Source organism: Balaenoptera borealis, assembly GCF_965194805.1.
Source record: "Balaenoptera borealis genome assembly, chromosome: 1".
Taxonomy (NCBI): Eukaryota; Metazoa; Chordata; class Mammalia; order Artiodactyla; family Balaenopteridae; genus Balaenoptera; species Balaenoptera borealis.
The window spans coordinates 62,411,827-62,428,877 of record NC_138860.1 but is presented as its reverse complement, the minus strand read 5'-3'; the positions used below and the strand labels follow the sequence as shown (position 1 = coordinate 62,428,877).

Here is a 17,051-nt window from a genome sequence, read left to right as displayed (position 1 = left end):
ACTGCCTAGAGAGAGGAGGAGTCATGGAAACAGGTGGCAAAAGGACAACCTCACCGAGACAACCCGGCGCCCTACCGGCAGCGCGCTTGCGCAAGCAGAGCTGCCCGCGGTGATTGGCCCGCCCCGGGGCGTGGGCGGGGTCCAGACCAAACCTACAATTTCTTCTTCCTGGCCCGGAGGCCATGTTGGAGAAGGGAAAGTGAAGTTGCACCGGCGCTAATCCCCTTTCACTTTGGTTAAGGAGGCCCCTAGATAAAATGGGCTTTTCGGGCCTTCCTGACCCGATTAAAGATGACGCCGCACAACTCTGTTGCTTCCTTTGGAATGAGACTCGTGAGCGCGAGACTTCCGATTTCAGCTTCTTCCGTTTCTATTCCTCATTTATCCAGAGTATTAAGGATTTGACTAGAGTGGTCTGAACCCACTTTTCTAGGGTAAGGGCAGCCCTGGCACACACCGGCCTCAGTCTCCAGGGTGGTCGTCATCTCGCGAGAAAGGCTTGAAAGGGAGGGTGTCCAGAACGAGGAGAGGGAGGAGTCGAGGCCGCCTCCGCCTCCTCCACCTCCCCCTGTAGGAGGGGGTGCCGAGGGAGGGGACTGTTGCTGATCTCTGGATGTTCTGGGTAGTCTTGAGAAGGAGAGTATGAGGGGAGCTCAGGCCCGGGTGCGGCCGGGCTTCGGGGGCGAAGGCGCTGCTGCTGACACCGCCATCTAACTCGCTGCTACCGCGAGGCCCGGCGCGCGTGTTGATCCGCGTGTCCCCTCCCCCTCTTCCCCTCCCCCACGCGGTGGTCTCCTCTCCTCCCCCGGCCCGGCGGAGCCATGTCTCGGGGTGGCTGCTGCCCACACCTGTTGTGGGACGTGAGGAAAAGATCCCTCGGGCTGGAGGACCCGTCCCGGCTGCGGAGCCGCTACCTGGGTGAGCGGGGGCCCTGGGGCGGTGGCGCTGAGGTCGCCGCCCAGAGGTGGGGGAGGGGGCCACGCCGCTGGGGCTCTTGGAGGTGGGACAGCGCCTGGGCAGGGAAGCCCCAGAGACGCCGAGGTGCTGGGTGGACCTCGGCGGACGGACCCCGTGCCCGTTTCCTCCCATGGCTAAGTCCCCCTTTCATGGTGCCAGCCGCCGCCCTTACTGGGTTTTCCTTCGTGGGGCCGGACAGGGGGCAGACGGTACTGGCCGGGAAAGGTACTGGGGTCGCTTCTGGAGTGGGACTCGGGAGAAGACTTGTCGAACCTCCCCGAGCTGCCGCGTTTAGAGCAGAAGTTGGCGCTTTTGCTCTTCTCCACCGCTCTCCTCGCTCAGCCGAAGGACCTAAGTTTGTGTTGACCGCCCCTCCCCTAAAGTCTCGGGAGGGCTTAGGTGTCCGTGGCGACGCGTTGACCTCCCTCGGGGACTCCACGCTCCAAACAGACTCGGTGTAAACTCTTGTGCGGCTCGGAGCCAAAACCTGAAAGTGATAGCTGAGCTCTCCCCACCCCCGCGCGCTTTCCCAGCTGGACTCTGCTGTTCGGTCGTTTCGACCGCTTTAAGGAGGTGTAGGGTTTCACGTTCCCATTCCCACCCCTGTGAAACACACTTGGCATTTACTGTTACTTAGTTAAGCTTTCTAAAAACAACCTTCGATACTTGGGGGAACGGTAGTCCAGTTTTTTTCGTTTTGCGTAAAGCGGATTTGTGAGGATTCTGGGTCACGCCTGAGCTAAAAGTGGACGGATTTAGTAGGGGTCTTTTTTCTTCCTTCCTCTACAATCTTTCATTACTCTTTCTTCTTTTTTTTTTTTTTTTTTAATTTGAAGATAAGACAACATCACTAAAAATTTTTTCTTTGCAATTTTGTTACTTTTTGCTAGGTATTTGTTGATGTCATTTGGTTTTGACTTAAAATCAATAAAAGAAAATGAAATTTCGCTACACCTAACAGTTCCGGTTTGTGAGTTATTTGAGAGAAGTTAGCAGGCATTTTTTTCCGTTGCTCATGTTTTTTAGTGTCTCAAGTGACATGAATACATTCTCCTTGTAAAAACTTAATAAGAATGAAGCACAAATCTTTGTGATTTCTCCCATTCCAGTTTCACACACACACTCTTTGAGAGGTAACAATGTTCTCTGTTTCTTGAATATTCTTCCAGACCTTTTTCTTTGAATTCTTACAAGCACATGTGTATATGTAGAAATGCTGTAGGAGTGTGTGTGACCTGAATATATGGTGTCATACTGTAAACACTGTTTTGCAACTTGCTTTTTTTTTTACATTACATCTTGGAGATCTTTGCATGGCAGTAAAAATAGATCTATACAGTCTTTTAAACTGTTGCAGAGTATTTAAAGGTATGAAGGTGTCATCGTCGACTCAACCTTTCTTTATTTTTTTGGACGTTTGCTGTTACTAACAGCACTACAGTGAACCTCCTTGCACATGCTTTTTGTGCATTTGTTCTAGGATAAGTACCTGGGGTGGTGATTAATCATTTTAAAATTTAATATCAGTAGAGAGCTTTTTTAAACCATTAACCTAAAAGATGTGCAGTATTTCTTTTAATACTTACTTGCTGAGAAAGAACTTAATTTTAGCTTAAAAAAAACTTGTGTTCTACACCAATGAATTTATATATGGTCCTTTATCTCTATTAGTTGGAGCATTTAAATAAGTAGTACTTATATGTAGGTTTATGTATTAATGTTTTCTACTGGTTCAGTTACTTCAGCTGTATCTATGATAGAGTCAATTAAAATATAAAACCATACATTATCTTTTTCCCTTCCTCTTCTAGCTCCATAATGGGAGTGGAGCTCGTGTGTTGGGTGGAGGAGAATTGAAGAGTAGGAGTCCACTGTCTTTAGTAGAAAGTCGAAATTATAGATTTTCAAATATATGTATATTCATGCAGGAAATTCCATATCTTACATAATATTTTAAATGTGGTAGTAATATATACTTTATAATTAGCACATCCTTTAAAAGTGGTTTTTTTAAATATTCAAAAATAGCTTGAAGAGTAATTTCTTAGCCTTAGGAGACTTTCTTTACACCTTTAGTTTATCCATCTCTTCCACATTCCAGTGCTAATCTTGGCTTAGCAGGAAACAGCAAAATCCACATTGGTATTGCCTGAATTAATGAGATTTTTAAAAAATGATATTTTGAAGTACTCTTATAAAGTCTTCTTTTTAAAAAGTCCAAGTGTTTTAAAAAGTAAATAGATTTTTTTTGGTGGGGGACTTCAATATTTAAACATTTTGATTGTTTATAGTATTGTAGGTTAGATATTTTTCTAATTTATCTTCATTATTTGTATTTCTAATAATGAATTACTTCTAAATAACAGTAAAATTGGGATAGAAGCAATTGACAGATTTTTCTTGTAACATGTGCATTTCAAATTAACTATAGCATGTGCCTTTTCAATAGTAGTATTCATGTTTTACAGGTGATTTTATTTAAATTTGGTTAATTTTCTCTTTTCCTCCCATCAAAAAAAATTGCAGTTCACAAAACATCCTTTTATATTGTGAGAATAAAGGTAATTTGTCATGTGTTATTTAGAAGAAGATGCATATGTTTACTTATAGCACACAAATTCACAAGATTCACCTGAACCAATGAAGTGTTTTGTTTAGCATGGATTCAGAGGCTAGGCCAGGGATTGTAATCTTTGTGAGCCCGATCTAAATTTCAATGGAGGATTTATTTTTTTAAAGAGCAATTGTCAAAGTCCAGAGTCAGAGACACCTTTAGGTCTAAATGTTTCTTAAGATAACCGTATACTAGTTATAGAGTAGTGCTTTTGGAACTCAATGATTGTTATAATAATTTATTAGCCATACATATTTCATTACAGTTTTATAGAGATAAACTTTACTTATAAAAGAAACTATCATCTGTACATTTCTTCTTTCTCTTCCTATTTCTCTCATTTTAGACAGGCTTGCCTACAATTTGAATTTACACTTTCTAACCCTTCTGAATTAAAAGACAGTAATTGACTAACAGAAAGCAATTTAAGGGAAATTTTCAAGGGAGCTGTTTGCCCTAATGTATTATATGTTTACAAAGTGTTTAAATTATGATGAGGCAGTGTTTTGGTCAACTTGGGATGCTGTAACAAAATACCATAAACTGGGTGGCTTTTGAACAACATAAATTTATTTTTCAAAGTTTTGGAGGCTGGAAGCTTGAGATAAGGGTGCTCACATGGTCAGGTTCTGAGTCTGGTGAGGGCCTGCTCCCTGGTTCATAGCCATCTTTTCACCATAACCTCACAAGGCAGAAGTGAGCTAATTCTCTGGGATCTTTTTTATAAGGGCACTAATCCAAGCCTAATCACCTCCCAAAGATTCCCACCTCCTAATTAGTATTTCAGCAGAGGAATTGGTCCGGGTGGGGTGATGGGGGGGACACGAACATTCAGACTATAGCACTAAGCCAGTGACAGCCTTATAGTGGAGATTGAAATCTTCTTTCGTTCAGGCAATTAGGAAGTCTATGTCCTTTGAATATCATTAGGGTCAGTATGTATTGAAATGGATAATTTTGCATTTAGATTAGTCTTTAGCGTATCTTGAATACATCTATATTCAGACTTACCAAGTTCTTCATAAAGTGTTGCCGGGTTAAAACATATTTTATGAGGGTCAGAAAATTCTGAGTTTTGCCTCCTTGTTAACTACTGGGGAAAAGTTAGTGAAGTATTTGTATTTTGTTTCTTTAGTCTTAAAATGTCAATGAAAGCTAAAAAAGGTCTGATTTTAATAGTTAATAATGACTATTAATTATTAAAATATTAGTTGTGTCGCACGGGCTTAGTTGCTCCGGGGCATGTGGGATCTTCCCGGACTAGGGCTTGAACCTGTGACCCCTGCACTGGCAGGTGGATTCTTAACCACTGTGCCACCAGGGAAGCCCTACTCATTAGTTCTTATAAAATTTTTTTTTTGCAGGCTTTTTTGGATTTTATGTAGATGATTATGTCACTGCATATTAAGATTCTTCCTGGGATTTCCCTGGCGGTACAGTGATTAGGACTTGGTGCTCTCACTGCCCAGAGGGACCAGGTTCAATCCCTGGTTGGGGAACTAAGATCCCACAAGGAGCGTGGTGTGACCAAAAAAAAAAAAACCAAAAAAACAAAATTTCTTCCTTTTTTACCTATGTTATTTTTTTCTTCCGTTTTCTATTTTCTTGCTTAATTGCATTGACCAGGACTCCAGTAGAATCTTGAAAGGAAGTAGTAAGAGTGGACATTGTTGCCTTATTCCTCATCCTGGAAAGCATTCAGTCTTTAACTATTAAATACATTGTTGACTGTAGGTTTTTGTAGATACCCATTGAAGAAATCCCCTTCTACTCTTAAATTGCTGAGAGTGGTTATCATGACTAGCTGTTGAATTTTGTCAGGGTTTGTTCTGCGTCTGTTGAGTTGATTATATGATTTCTGTTTCATAGATTATGTTAACATATTGATTGATTTTTGAATGTTGAACCAACATTCAATTCCTGGGCCAAATCCTACTTGGTTATGATAAATTGTCCTTTATATATTGCTGGCTTCACTTTTGGTAAGAATTTTGTGTTTTTGTTCTTTAAGGATATTAGCTCACAGTTGTTATATTTTTGCCTGTTTTTGGTATCAGGATAATGCTGGCCTCATAAATGTGTTGGAAGTGTTCTTCTCTTTTTCTGAAGAGTTTGTGTAGACTTGAAATTACCTTTTCCTTAAATGTTTGATAGATTTCATCATTGAAGCCATCTGAGCTTGGAGTTTTCTTTGTGGGAAGGTTTTGTTTTGTTTGGCACTTTAACTTTTAATTTAGAGATAACTGTAGATGCATGTGCAGTTGTTAGAAATAATACAAAGAGATCTCATATACTCTCAATTTCCCAATGGTAATATCTTGTACAACTATATTAATATATCACAATCAGGAAATTGACATAGATAGATCTATGAATCTTATTCAGATTTCCCCAGTTTTACATGGACTTTTGCATGTGTGTGTATTTAGTTCCATGCAATTTTAGCACTGATTTTAATTAATTTAATTTTTAAAAAAATTTTTATTTTATTATTATTTTTTTAATACATCTTTATGGGAGTATAATTGCTTCACAATGCTGTGTTAATTTCTGTTGTACAACAGAGTGAATTAGCCATATGCATGCATATATCCCCATATCCCCTCCCTCTTGAGCCTCCCTCCCACCCTCCCAATCCCACCCCTCTAGGTCGTCGCAAAGCACGGAGCTAATCTCCCTTTGCTATCCTGCTGCTTCCCACTAGCTATCTGTTTTACATTTGGTAGTGTATATGCGTCGATGCTACTCTCACTTCACCCCAGTTTCCCCCTCCCCCGCCATGTCCTCAAGTCCATTCTCTATGTCTGTGTCTTTATTTCTGCCCTGCCACTAGGTTCATCAGTACCATTTTTTTTTTTTTTTAGATTCCATATATATGTTTCAGCATATGGTATTTGTTTTTCTCTTTCTGACTTCACTCTGTATGACAGACTCTAGGTCTATCCACCTCACTACAAATAACTCAATTTTGTTCCTTTTATGGCTGAGTAATATTCCATTGTAAATATGTGCCACATCTTCTTTATTCATTCATCTGTCAATGGACATTTAGGTTGCTTCCATGTCCTGACTGTTGTAAATAGTGCTGCAGTGAACATTGTGGTACATGACTCTTTTGGAATTATGGTTTTCTCAGGGTATATGCCAAGTAGTGGGATTGCTTTCTATTTTTAGTGTTTTAAGGAACCTCCATACTGTTCTCCATAGTGGTGTATCAATTTACATTCCCACCAACAGTGGAGGAGGGTGCCCTTTTCACCACATCCTTTAAAGCATTTATTGTTTCTAGATTTTTTGATAATGGCCATTCTGACCGGTGTGATGTGATACCTCATTGTAGTTTTGATTTGCATTTCTCTAATAATTTTAATAAATTAATGTTAATTAATGTTAATAGACTAAAGTGGTTACCACCATATTTAAGGTACAGAACAGTTTCATCGCAATAGTCCTTTGTGATCCCATTTTTAGCCACAGCTACATCCTTCCCTCCCAACGGCTAACCCCTGGTAACTACTAATCTGTTCTCCCTTTCTATAATTTTGTCATTTCAAGAATGTTACATAAATAACATATATGTAATGTTATAAATAACAGCATGTAAACTTTTGAGATTGGCTTTTTTCACTCTGCGTAATTCCCTTAAGATTCATCCAGGTTGTGTGTACAATAGTTTATTTCTTTCTATTGTTGATTAGTATTTCATGATATGAATATATAACTAATCGTTCATTTGTTGAAGATATTTGTATTGTTTCCAGTTTTTTTTTTAAACTGTATTTAATTTTTTTTTTTAAAGTTGCTTTCTTAATTAATTAATTATTTATTTATTTTTGGTTGTGTTGGGTCTTCGTTTCTGTGCGAGGGCTTTCTCCAGTTGTGGCAAGCGGGGGCCACTCTTCATCGCGGTGCGTGGGCCTCTCACTATCGCGGCCTCTCTTGTTGCGGAGCACAGGCTCCAGACACGCAAGCTCAGTAGTTGTGGCTCACGGGCCTAGTTGCTCCGCGGCATGTGGGATCTTCCCAGACCAGGGCTTGAACCCGTGTCCCCTGCATTGGCAGGCAGATTCTCAACCACTGCGCCACCAGGGAAGCCCTGTTTCCAGTTTTTGACTATTAAATAGAGAGCTGTTACGAACATCCATATACAGGTTTTTGTATGAACATAAATTTTCATCTCTGGGATAAATGTCCAAGAATTGTAGTTACTGCACTATATGATAAGCACATTGTTTACTTTTGTAAGAAACTGCCATACCTTTTTCCAGTATGGCTGAACCGTTTTATGTTCCCATCAGCCACGTATGAGCAATCCAGTTTCTCTGCATCATCAGCAGCATTTAGTGTTGCCACTGGTTTTTTTTTTTTTTTTTTTTTTTAATTTTTAAAAATTTTTTTAGTGTTGCCACTGTTTTTTATTTTAGTAATTCTAATAAGTGTGTAATGGTAACTCGTGGTTTAAATTTATAATTTCCCTAATGGTTAATTTTGAGCATCTTTTTATGTGCTTTTGGTTTTTTTAAACTATCTTTATATTTTCTTATTCTTTTTTTTAATTGAAGTGTTGTATTTAATTGAAGTATTTTAAATTGAAGTATCAATTTTTAATTGAAGTACTTAATTTAGTTCCAGGTGCTCAACATAGTGATTCGATATTTATGTACACTACAAAATAATCACCACGATCAGTATAGTTACTATCTGTCACCATACAAAGTTATTACAATATTATTGACTGTATTTCCTAAGCTGTACATTTCATTGATGTGATTCATTTATTTTGTAATTGGAAGTTTGTACCTCTTAATCTCCTTCAACTATTCCCCCCAACCACCTCCCTTTAGGCAACCACCTGTTTGTTCTCTGTATCTATGAGTCTGTTTCTGTTCTGTTACGTTTGTTCATTTATTTTGTTTTTAAGATTTCACATGTAAGTGAAATCATGTGATATTTTTGTTTCTCTCTCTGACTTACTTCACTTAACATAATATCCTCCGGGTCCATCCACGTTGTTGTAAATGGCAAAATTTCATCCTTTTCATGGCTGAGTAGTATTCCATTGCATATATATGCACCACATCTTTTTTATCCATTCATCTGTTGATGGACAGTTAGGTTGCTTCCACATCTTGGCTACTGTAAATAATGCTACAATGAACATAGGGGTGCATATATTGTTTCGAATTAATGCTTTTGTTTTCTTCTGGAAATTACCTAGAAGTGGAATCACTGGATAGTATGGTAGTTCTCTTTTTAGTTTTTTGAGGAACCTCCATACTGTTTTCCATAGTGACTGTACCAATTTGCATTCCCACCAACAGTGCATGAGGGTTTCCTTTCCTTCACATCCTCTCCCACACTTGTTATTTGTTGTTTTTTGATAATAGCCTTTCTGACAGGTGTGAGGTGATATCTTATTGTGGTTTTGATTTACATTTCCATGATGTTTACTGATGTTGAGCATTTTTTCATGTGCGCATTGGCCATCTGTATGTCTTCCTTGTAAAAATGTCTGTTCAGGTCTTCTGCCCATTTTATAATTGGGTTTTTAATTAATTAATTAATTAATTAATTGGCTGCATCGGGCCTTCGTTGCTCTGCGCGGACTTTCTCTAGTTGCGGCGAGCGGGGACTACTCTTCATTGCGGCGTGTGGGCTTCTCATTACAGTGGCTTCTCGTTGCGGATCATGGGCTCCAGGCACGTGGGCTTCAGCAGTTGTGGCACGCAGGCTCAGTAGTTGTGGCTTGTGGGCTCTAGAGCAAAGGCTCAGTAGTTGTGGCACACGGACCTAGCTGCTCCGCAGCATGTGGGATCTTCCCAGACCAGGGATCGAACCCATGTCCCCTGCACTGGCAGGTGGATTCTTAACCACTGCGCCACAAGGGAAGTCCCTCGGGTTTTGTTTTGATATTGCATCATATGAGTTTTTGGTGTAGTTTGGATATTAACCCCTTATGAAATATATTGTTTGCAAAAATCTTTTAACATTCAATTGGTGGTCTATTAGTCTTGTAGATAGTTTCCTTTACTGTGCAGAAAGCTTTTTAGATTGATGTACTCCCATTTGTTTATTTTTGCTTTTGTTTCCCTTGCTGAGGAGACAAATAAAAAAAAATATTACTTAGACTGAGGTCAAAGAGCATACTGCCTATATTTTTTTCTAGAAGTTTTATGGTTTCAGGTCTCACATTTAAGTCTTTAATTCATTTTGAATTTTTGTGTATGATGTGAGAAAGTTTGTTCAGTTTCATACTTTTGCATGTAGCTGTCCAGTTTTCCCAACACCATTTACTGAAGAGGCTATCTTTCCCTTCATTCTGTATTCTTGCCTCCTTTGTCGTAGATTGATTGACTATGTACGTGTGGGTTCATTTCTATGTTTTCTATTTTGTTCCGTTGATCTGTGTGTCTGTTTTTGTGCCAGTACCATACTGTTTATTTGCTTTAGCTTGTAGTATAGTTTGAAATCAAGGAGTGTGATACCTCCAGCTTTGTTCTTACTAAAGATTGTTTTGGTTATTTGGGGTATTTTGTGTTTCCATAGAAATTTTAGAATTATCTATTCTAGTTCTATGAAAAATGCCATTGGTATTTTGATAGGAATTGCATTGAATCTATAGCTTGCCTTGGGTAGTGTAAACATTTTAACAATATTAATTCTTCCAATCCACAAACTCAGTATATCTTTCCAATTGTGTCATCTTCAATTTCTTTTATCAGTGTTTTATAGTTTTCTGAGTCTTATACCTCCTTGGTTAGATTTATTCCTAAGTGTTTTATTCGTTTTGATGCAATTGTTAATGGGATTTTTTGCTTAATTTCTCCTTCTGGTAGTTTATTGTTACTGCATAGAAACAAATATTTCTATATATTAATTTTGTATCTGTAACTGTATTGAATTCATTCATTCTAATACTTTTTTGGTAGTATCTTTAGGACTTTCCATATGTAGTATCAGGTCATCTGCAAACAGTGACAGTTTTACTTCTTCCTTTCCAGTTTGGATTCCTTTTATTTCTTTTTCTTGTCTGATTGCTGTGTCTGGGACGTCCAGTACTATGTTGAATAAAAGTGCCAAGAGTGGGCATCCTTGTCTCATTCAAAAAAAGGCACATAGTTTGGAAAGGAAGAAATAAAACAGTCCCTATTGAAAGATGACATGATTTTCCACATAGAAAATCTCCTGGAATATACCCATAGCATGTGGGCTCAGTAGTTGTGGCATGTGGGCTCTCTAGTTGTGGTGCACGGGTCTAGAGAGTGCAGGCTTAGTTGCCTCATGGTGTGTGGGATATTAGTCCTCCAACCAGGGATTGAACCTGTGTCCCCTGTATTGGGAGGCGGATTCTTAACCACTGGACCACTAGGGAAGTCCCTGATAGGTTGTTTAAGGTTAGTGTTTCCTTATTGATTTTCTGTCTGGATGATCTATCCATTGATGTAAGTGGAGTGTTAAAGTCCCCTAGTAGTATTATGTTACTGTCAATTTCTTTATGTTTGTTAATATTTGGTTTATATGTCCTATGTGCTCCTATGTTAGGTGCAAATATATTTACAATTGTTATGTCTTCTTTTTTTTGGCTGTGCCGTGCAGCTTGTGGAATAAGTACACTCCCCTCAGGTCACCAGAGTTGTATGACCTAGGGGTGCCCCCTGTGTGGGCTGTGTGGGCCCTTTTGTTGTGGTGGGTCTGATTGCTGTGGCACTCTGGTACATGGGGCTGGCTCCCAGCCCACTTGGCTGTGGGGTCCTGCATAGTGCAGAGGCTTCCAGCTGCTTGTGGCTGGGGCCAGGTCCTGGTATGGCTGGCTGTGCAGTGCAGGAGTCCTGGGCTGATGCTGGCCAGCTGGCAGGTAAGGCCAGGTCCCAACGCAGCTGGTTGTTGGTGCTCGGAGGGGTCCTGCCATCTTTATATTTTCAGTGGCGTGTATTTTCATGTCTCTCACTGTTGTTTTTTCACTGTTGTTTTTTGAGACTTATTTATATAGTTTAGGTATTAGTCCTTTGTCAGATATGCAGTTTGCAAATATTTTCTCCCAGTGTGTAGTTTGTCTTTTTCTTCTTTTCATAGAGTCTTTTGCAGAGTAAAGGTTTTTAACTTTGGAGAGGTCCAATTTATCAGTTTTTTTCTTTTATGGATTATGCTTTTGGTCTGATGTCTAAACACTCTTAACTTAACCCTAGGTCCTGGAGATTACCTCCTGTGTTTTTTCCCTGAAGTTTTATAGTCTTATATTTTTACGTTTAAGTCCAGGGTCCATTTTGTGTTAAATTTTTTTTTTTTTTTAAACTTTTGGATTTTATTTTATTTATTTATTTATTTATTTATGGCTGTGTTGGGTCTTCGTTTCTGTGCGAGGGCTTTCTCTAGTTGCGGCAAGCAGGGGCCACTCTTCATCGCGATGTGCAGGCCTCTCACTATCGCGGCCTCTCTTGTTGCAGAGCACAGGCTCCAGATGCGCAGGCTCAGTAGTTGTGGCTCACGGGCCTAGTTGCTCCGCGGCATGTGGGATCTTCCCAGACCAGGGCTCGAACCTGTGTCCCCTGCATTGGCAGGCAGATTCTCAACCACTGCGCCACTAGGGAAGCCCCATTTGGTGTTAATTTTTGTATGAGGTATGTGATTTACCTTGAAGTTCATTTTTGTGCTTATGAATGTCCACTTGCCCTAGCACCATTTGTTTAAAAGTCTATTTTCTCCATTGAATTGCTTTTGCACCTTTATTAAAAATCAGTTGGGCACATTTTATGTGTATCTATCTAATCAGTGTTCTCTATTCTCTTGCATTGATCTGTGTGTCTGTCCCTTTGTAAATACCATACTGTTTTGTTTACTGTAGCTATATAGTAAGTTTTTACATCAAGTTGAGTGACGTTTTCTCCCCTCAATAATTCTTTTTCAAAATTGTTTTAGCTCTTCTATGTCTTTTACCTTTTTGTATGAATTTTAGAGTAAGGTTGTCCTTATCTCCAAAATACCTTGCTGGGATTTTGATAGGAATTGCATTGGACTCACATATCAGTTTGGGAAGGACTGGCATCTTTACTATGTTGAGTCTTCTGATCCATAAACACAGTACATCACTCCAGTTATTTAGTTCTTTGGTTTCTTTCATCAGCATTTTATAATTATCAGGATGCATATCTTCAGCATATTTTGTTATATTTATGTCTAAATATTTAATTTTCTTCTGAGCAATTATTAATGTTTTTTTTTTTTTAATAAACCTATTTATTTATTTATTTATTTTTGGCTGAGTTGGGTCTTTGTTGCTGTGTGCGGGCTTTCTCCAGTTGCAGTGAGCGGGGGGTACTCTTCGTTGTGGTGCGCAGGCTTCTCATTGCGGTGGCTTCTCTTCTTGCAGAGCATGGTCTCTAGGCATGTGGGCTTCAGTAATGTGGCTCGCGGGCTCTAGAGCGCAGGCTCAGTAGTTGTGGCGCATGGGCTTAGTTGCTCCATGGCATGTGGGATCTTCCCAGACCAGGGCTCAAACCCATGTCCCCTGCATTGGCAGGCGGATTCTTAACCACTGTGCCACTAGGGAAGCCCAAATGTATTGTGTTTAAGTTCAACTTCTACCCATTCATTGTTAGTATGTAACAGTGTGATTTTTTTTGTGTGTTGATCTTATATCCTGTGATCTTGCAAAACTTACGTATTAATTCTCAGAGGTTTCTGGGTATATTCCAGGAGATTTTCTATGTGGAAAATCATGTCATCTTTCAATAGGGACTGTTTTATTTCTTCCTTTCCAAACTATGTGCCTTTTTTTTTTTTCTTAACGTTATTCCAATGTCTAAAACTTCCAGGACTGTGTTTAATAATACTGGTGAGAGTGGACTTCCTTGTATTGTCCTGATTTTAAGTGGGAAGCATTCAGTCTTTCACCATGAAATGTGATATATTTTAGGTCTTTTATTGGTGCTTATTACCAGATTGAGGAAGTTTCCCTCTGTTGCTAGTTTGCTGAAAATGTTAATCATGAATGAGTTCAATCAAAGAAGCAGAATTACTAGGAGATATACAGACATACACACAAAGATGTGTTACTGGTATTTGACTTTGTATAGTTGTGGGAACTCATTAAACTGTCTCTGTAAAGTTGTTTTCTTCATGTCTTTTGCTGGGGCTTGACATCCTCAGGACAGACAGTTGGGAAGGGATGATGGTAAATTGGTGATAGGAAGGACAAACCTGAACCCATGAAAACAAGATCTATGCCAGTTCTCACTGTCTTCAGTCTTATAGATGTAGGTGTTTTTTTAGGAGAAACTGGTACCCTTTGTCATGGACCTAAACACAAATTGGCCTAGTATTCCAAGAACCTAAAAGAGGATCTATGGGTAGGCAGGATGGTTATAGGCCTAGTTGCTCCCCATTCTAACGAGGTGAGCCAGACAAGTTACAATGTATATAAACAATATAAGCATCAATAAAAATCAGTATTGCTGTTGCTTTACTTCCACCCACCAATCTTGTGCAAACATGACTGGTAATTCAAGTAACATGAAACATACAGGGAAAAAATTCTGGGAAACATGGTTCGTTGTGAGTTGACACATTTCAAAGCCACCACACTTAACTGCTGCTTGTTGTTCATTGTAAGGCTCTTGGTAGGGATGGGAGGGGGATTCCTGTCCCTCCCTTAAGGATAGGCAGTTTATACTTCTTTCCTTTCCTGAAGGCAGTTGCCTTTGCCTGAAATGGACATGAGGGTTTCCTGCCTCTCTTAAAGCTAGTGGACCTTTGCTGAGGCTCTTTTTAACTAGGGCTTCCCCAGTGGCTTAAGACTTTTGCTTCCCATGAGAGAAGGGCCTGAAAAGTGACTGGAGTTTCCTTTTTAAGTCTTACCCAGACAGGGACTCTCTCAGGCTTCCTGTTGTTTTCAGTGTTTCTTATGAGTACTTGGGGGCGGCTCATGGAAAAGAGCTGGTGACTGAATGTAGATTCTCTCTGTGCCTAGGATCCTAGAGATTCTAAACTGTGTCTCTAGCCCACATTTGGCCTTTAAACATTCATTTGAGTTTTTACTGTTTTCTTCTTACACATTTTGATTGCAGTCACTTCTTTGTCCTGTTCTTTGTCAAAGGTAAAACAGTTCTGTGTTCTTTCTCTCCTCAGAGTTTGTTACACGTTAATTTTCAGTTCTTCTGGTATCTGGCAAGATATCTTGGGAGCCAAAGAAGAAGATTATGTCAAGGAGACAGCATTTACCTATGACAGCTAATGCTATGAGGTTATGAAAAATGTGCCTTGAAAGAGACCATTGAATTTACTGATACTCCACGGTTTCTGAGAATAAAACCAATGAATAGGAGGGGGCAAAACAGACAGTTCAGGAAAAGGAAGACCTGACAATGAGCTAGAGATGGCAGCGTTTGTAGTTGACTAGGAAGTTTGGCCTTAAAGAGAAGTTGCTCAAAGGGGCAGTAGAGTCAAGTAAAGTGAAAAGTTTTGTTAAAGTGCTGTTCCGTCTCTGTTTCTCAGTATCAGTAGCCTTATTCTTTTCTCTTAACCAGTTGAAGTTACCCCAACTCCTTAATGAAGTCATTTTTTAAAAATCATTTTCTCTCGGGACTTCCCTGGTGGTCCAGTGGTTAGACTCCACACTCCCAGTGCAGGGGGCACGGATTTGATCCCTGGTCGGAGAACTAAGATCCCACGTGCTGCACGGTGCGGCCTAAAAACAAAAACAAACAAAAAAATCATTTTCTCTCTTTTCAGACAATATTAACTCAGAACAATCCCATGTGTACATAGGGAGAGAACGAATCTTAAGTGTCTATAGTAGATCAGTCACATCTATGAGTTTTGCATATGCTACTTAATTTATTCCAGACAGTAAGCCTGTAAAGTTGATGGTATTATTCCCATCAAATATAAAATTTTTGCAAATGTAAAACTAAGGCCCTGAGATGTTAAGTTTTGCCCAGTGTATGTGTAGTATGTTCCAAGTTAGATTTAAGCCTAACGTTTCTTGTCCCAAGCATCTCAGTCTAATAACGGAGATAGGTACTTGAATAAATAAGTTATGAAGCTGTTTCATAAGTTACAGAGCCATTAAAAATGAGCAGTATGTCTATATTTATTGCCAGTGAAAGATGTTCACCTTGTATTATTGAGTGAAAACACATTGAAGAACAGAATCAGTATTATGAGCCTGTTCATTTATTCACTGATTCAGGAATGTATATTGAGTGCCTGCTTTGTCTTAGGCACTGTTCTAGGCACTTAGGATACTTGAGTGAACAAAAGAGGGTTTTTTTTATGGAGCTTACAACCTATTAATATAGAACAGAATGTAAAAGAGACGGAATTAAATGAGGCAGCTTGGGCTGCAAGAAAGACTTGGAGAGAAAGCCTCAGTGATAGGTAAATTCATCCATAACAAATGTGTAATTATTGAGAGACAGTTCTCCATGTCTCTTTTGTATTTCTGCACATCTTGTGAGCAGAGGCACTGGCTGCTTTGTTCTGGACTCTCTTTTCAGGGAACAGTCTTGGGAGACACAATATCTCCCTGTGGAGCAGAGGGCAGATTTATTTATTGTCCAGAATAATAAAGATAATGTTTTCCTTTGGGACAGAGGTTAGGCAGATTTGCTTGATATAAGATTTGTGTTCCTTCAGTTCAGGGTTCCCCAGCTGTGATTCAAACCCATTGCATGTGCAGTATCCCCCCAGACCCCTCTGCATTGCCCTGTGGGAACTGGGGGACACGGGGAACCAATGTGAATCTGAAGCTCATTCTCCTTGGGGAGTAGAATCCTTTGCCTGTGACTCAGAAGTCCTGTGTCTTCTGCTAGCATCCATGAAATGGTGGCAGGTAACTTGTTAGCTTGCAAGTAGGCCAGACTCATCACAGTTCTTGATAATAGGCATGAGTTTATTTTTATTTTAATTTGAGAGGACTCAGTTTTTTTTTTTCTTTTAACTTATAGTTCTTATTTTTATCCTAGCTTTCAGCTCCTATTTCTTGGTGTAGTGCATATAATTACCAAAAGGGTAGAGGAGGTTTATACTAGGTTGTTCTAGAAGCCCATTTTATGGAATGTGTGGGCAATACACTTTTTAAAAAAAATTAATTTATGTATTTATTTATTTTTGGCTGTGTTGGGTCTTCGTCACTGCATGCAGGCTTTTCTCTAGTTGTGGTGAGCGGGGGCTGCTCTTCGTTGTGGTGAGCGGGCTTCTCGTTGCGGTGGTTTCTCTTGTTGCGGAGCATGGGCTCTAGGCACGCGGGTTTCAGTAGTTGTGGCACGCGGGCTTCAGTAGTTGTGGCTCACGGGCTCTAGAGCTCAGACTCAGTAGTTGTGGCACACGGGCTTAGTTGCTCCGCGGCATGTGGGATCTTCCCGGACCAGGGCTCGAACCCGTGTCCCCTGCATTGGCAGGCGGATTCTTAACCACTGCGCCACCAGGGAAGCCCAATACAATCATTTTGATCTCCTAAGTCACATATAAAAATATCATTTAG

General features: G+C 39.9%; 1 protein-coding gene across 10 annotated transcripts in view; it reads left to right on the top strand.

The window, feature by feature from the left end:
- The first annotated feature begins 555 nt into the window (after positions 1 to 555).
- The window catches only part of DCAF6 (DDB1 and CUL4 associated factor 6), a 166,180-nt gene continuing 149,684 nt past the window's right edge, over positions 556 to 17,051 (top strand). For 5 of the 10 annotated variants that reach the window (XM_082360630.1, XM_082360637.1, XM_082360636.1 and 2 more), the window contains exon 1: positions 558 to 918. In XM_082360630.1, coding sequence (XP_082216756.1) covers positions 822 to 918 — 97 coding nt within the window. In that variant the 5' untranslated portion in view covers positions 558 to 821. Of the gene's footprint in view, positions 919 to 17,051 lie in introns of all 10 variants that reach the window. The other 5 variants (XM_082360638.1, XM_082360633.1, XM_082360632.1 and 2 more) reach the window with 2 other exon arrangements.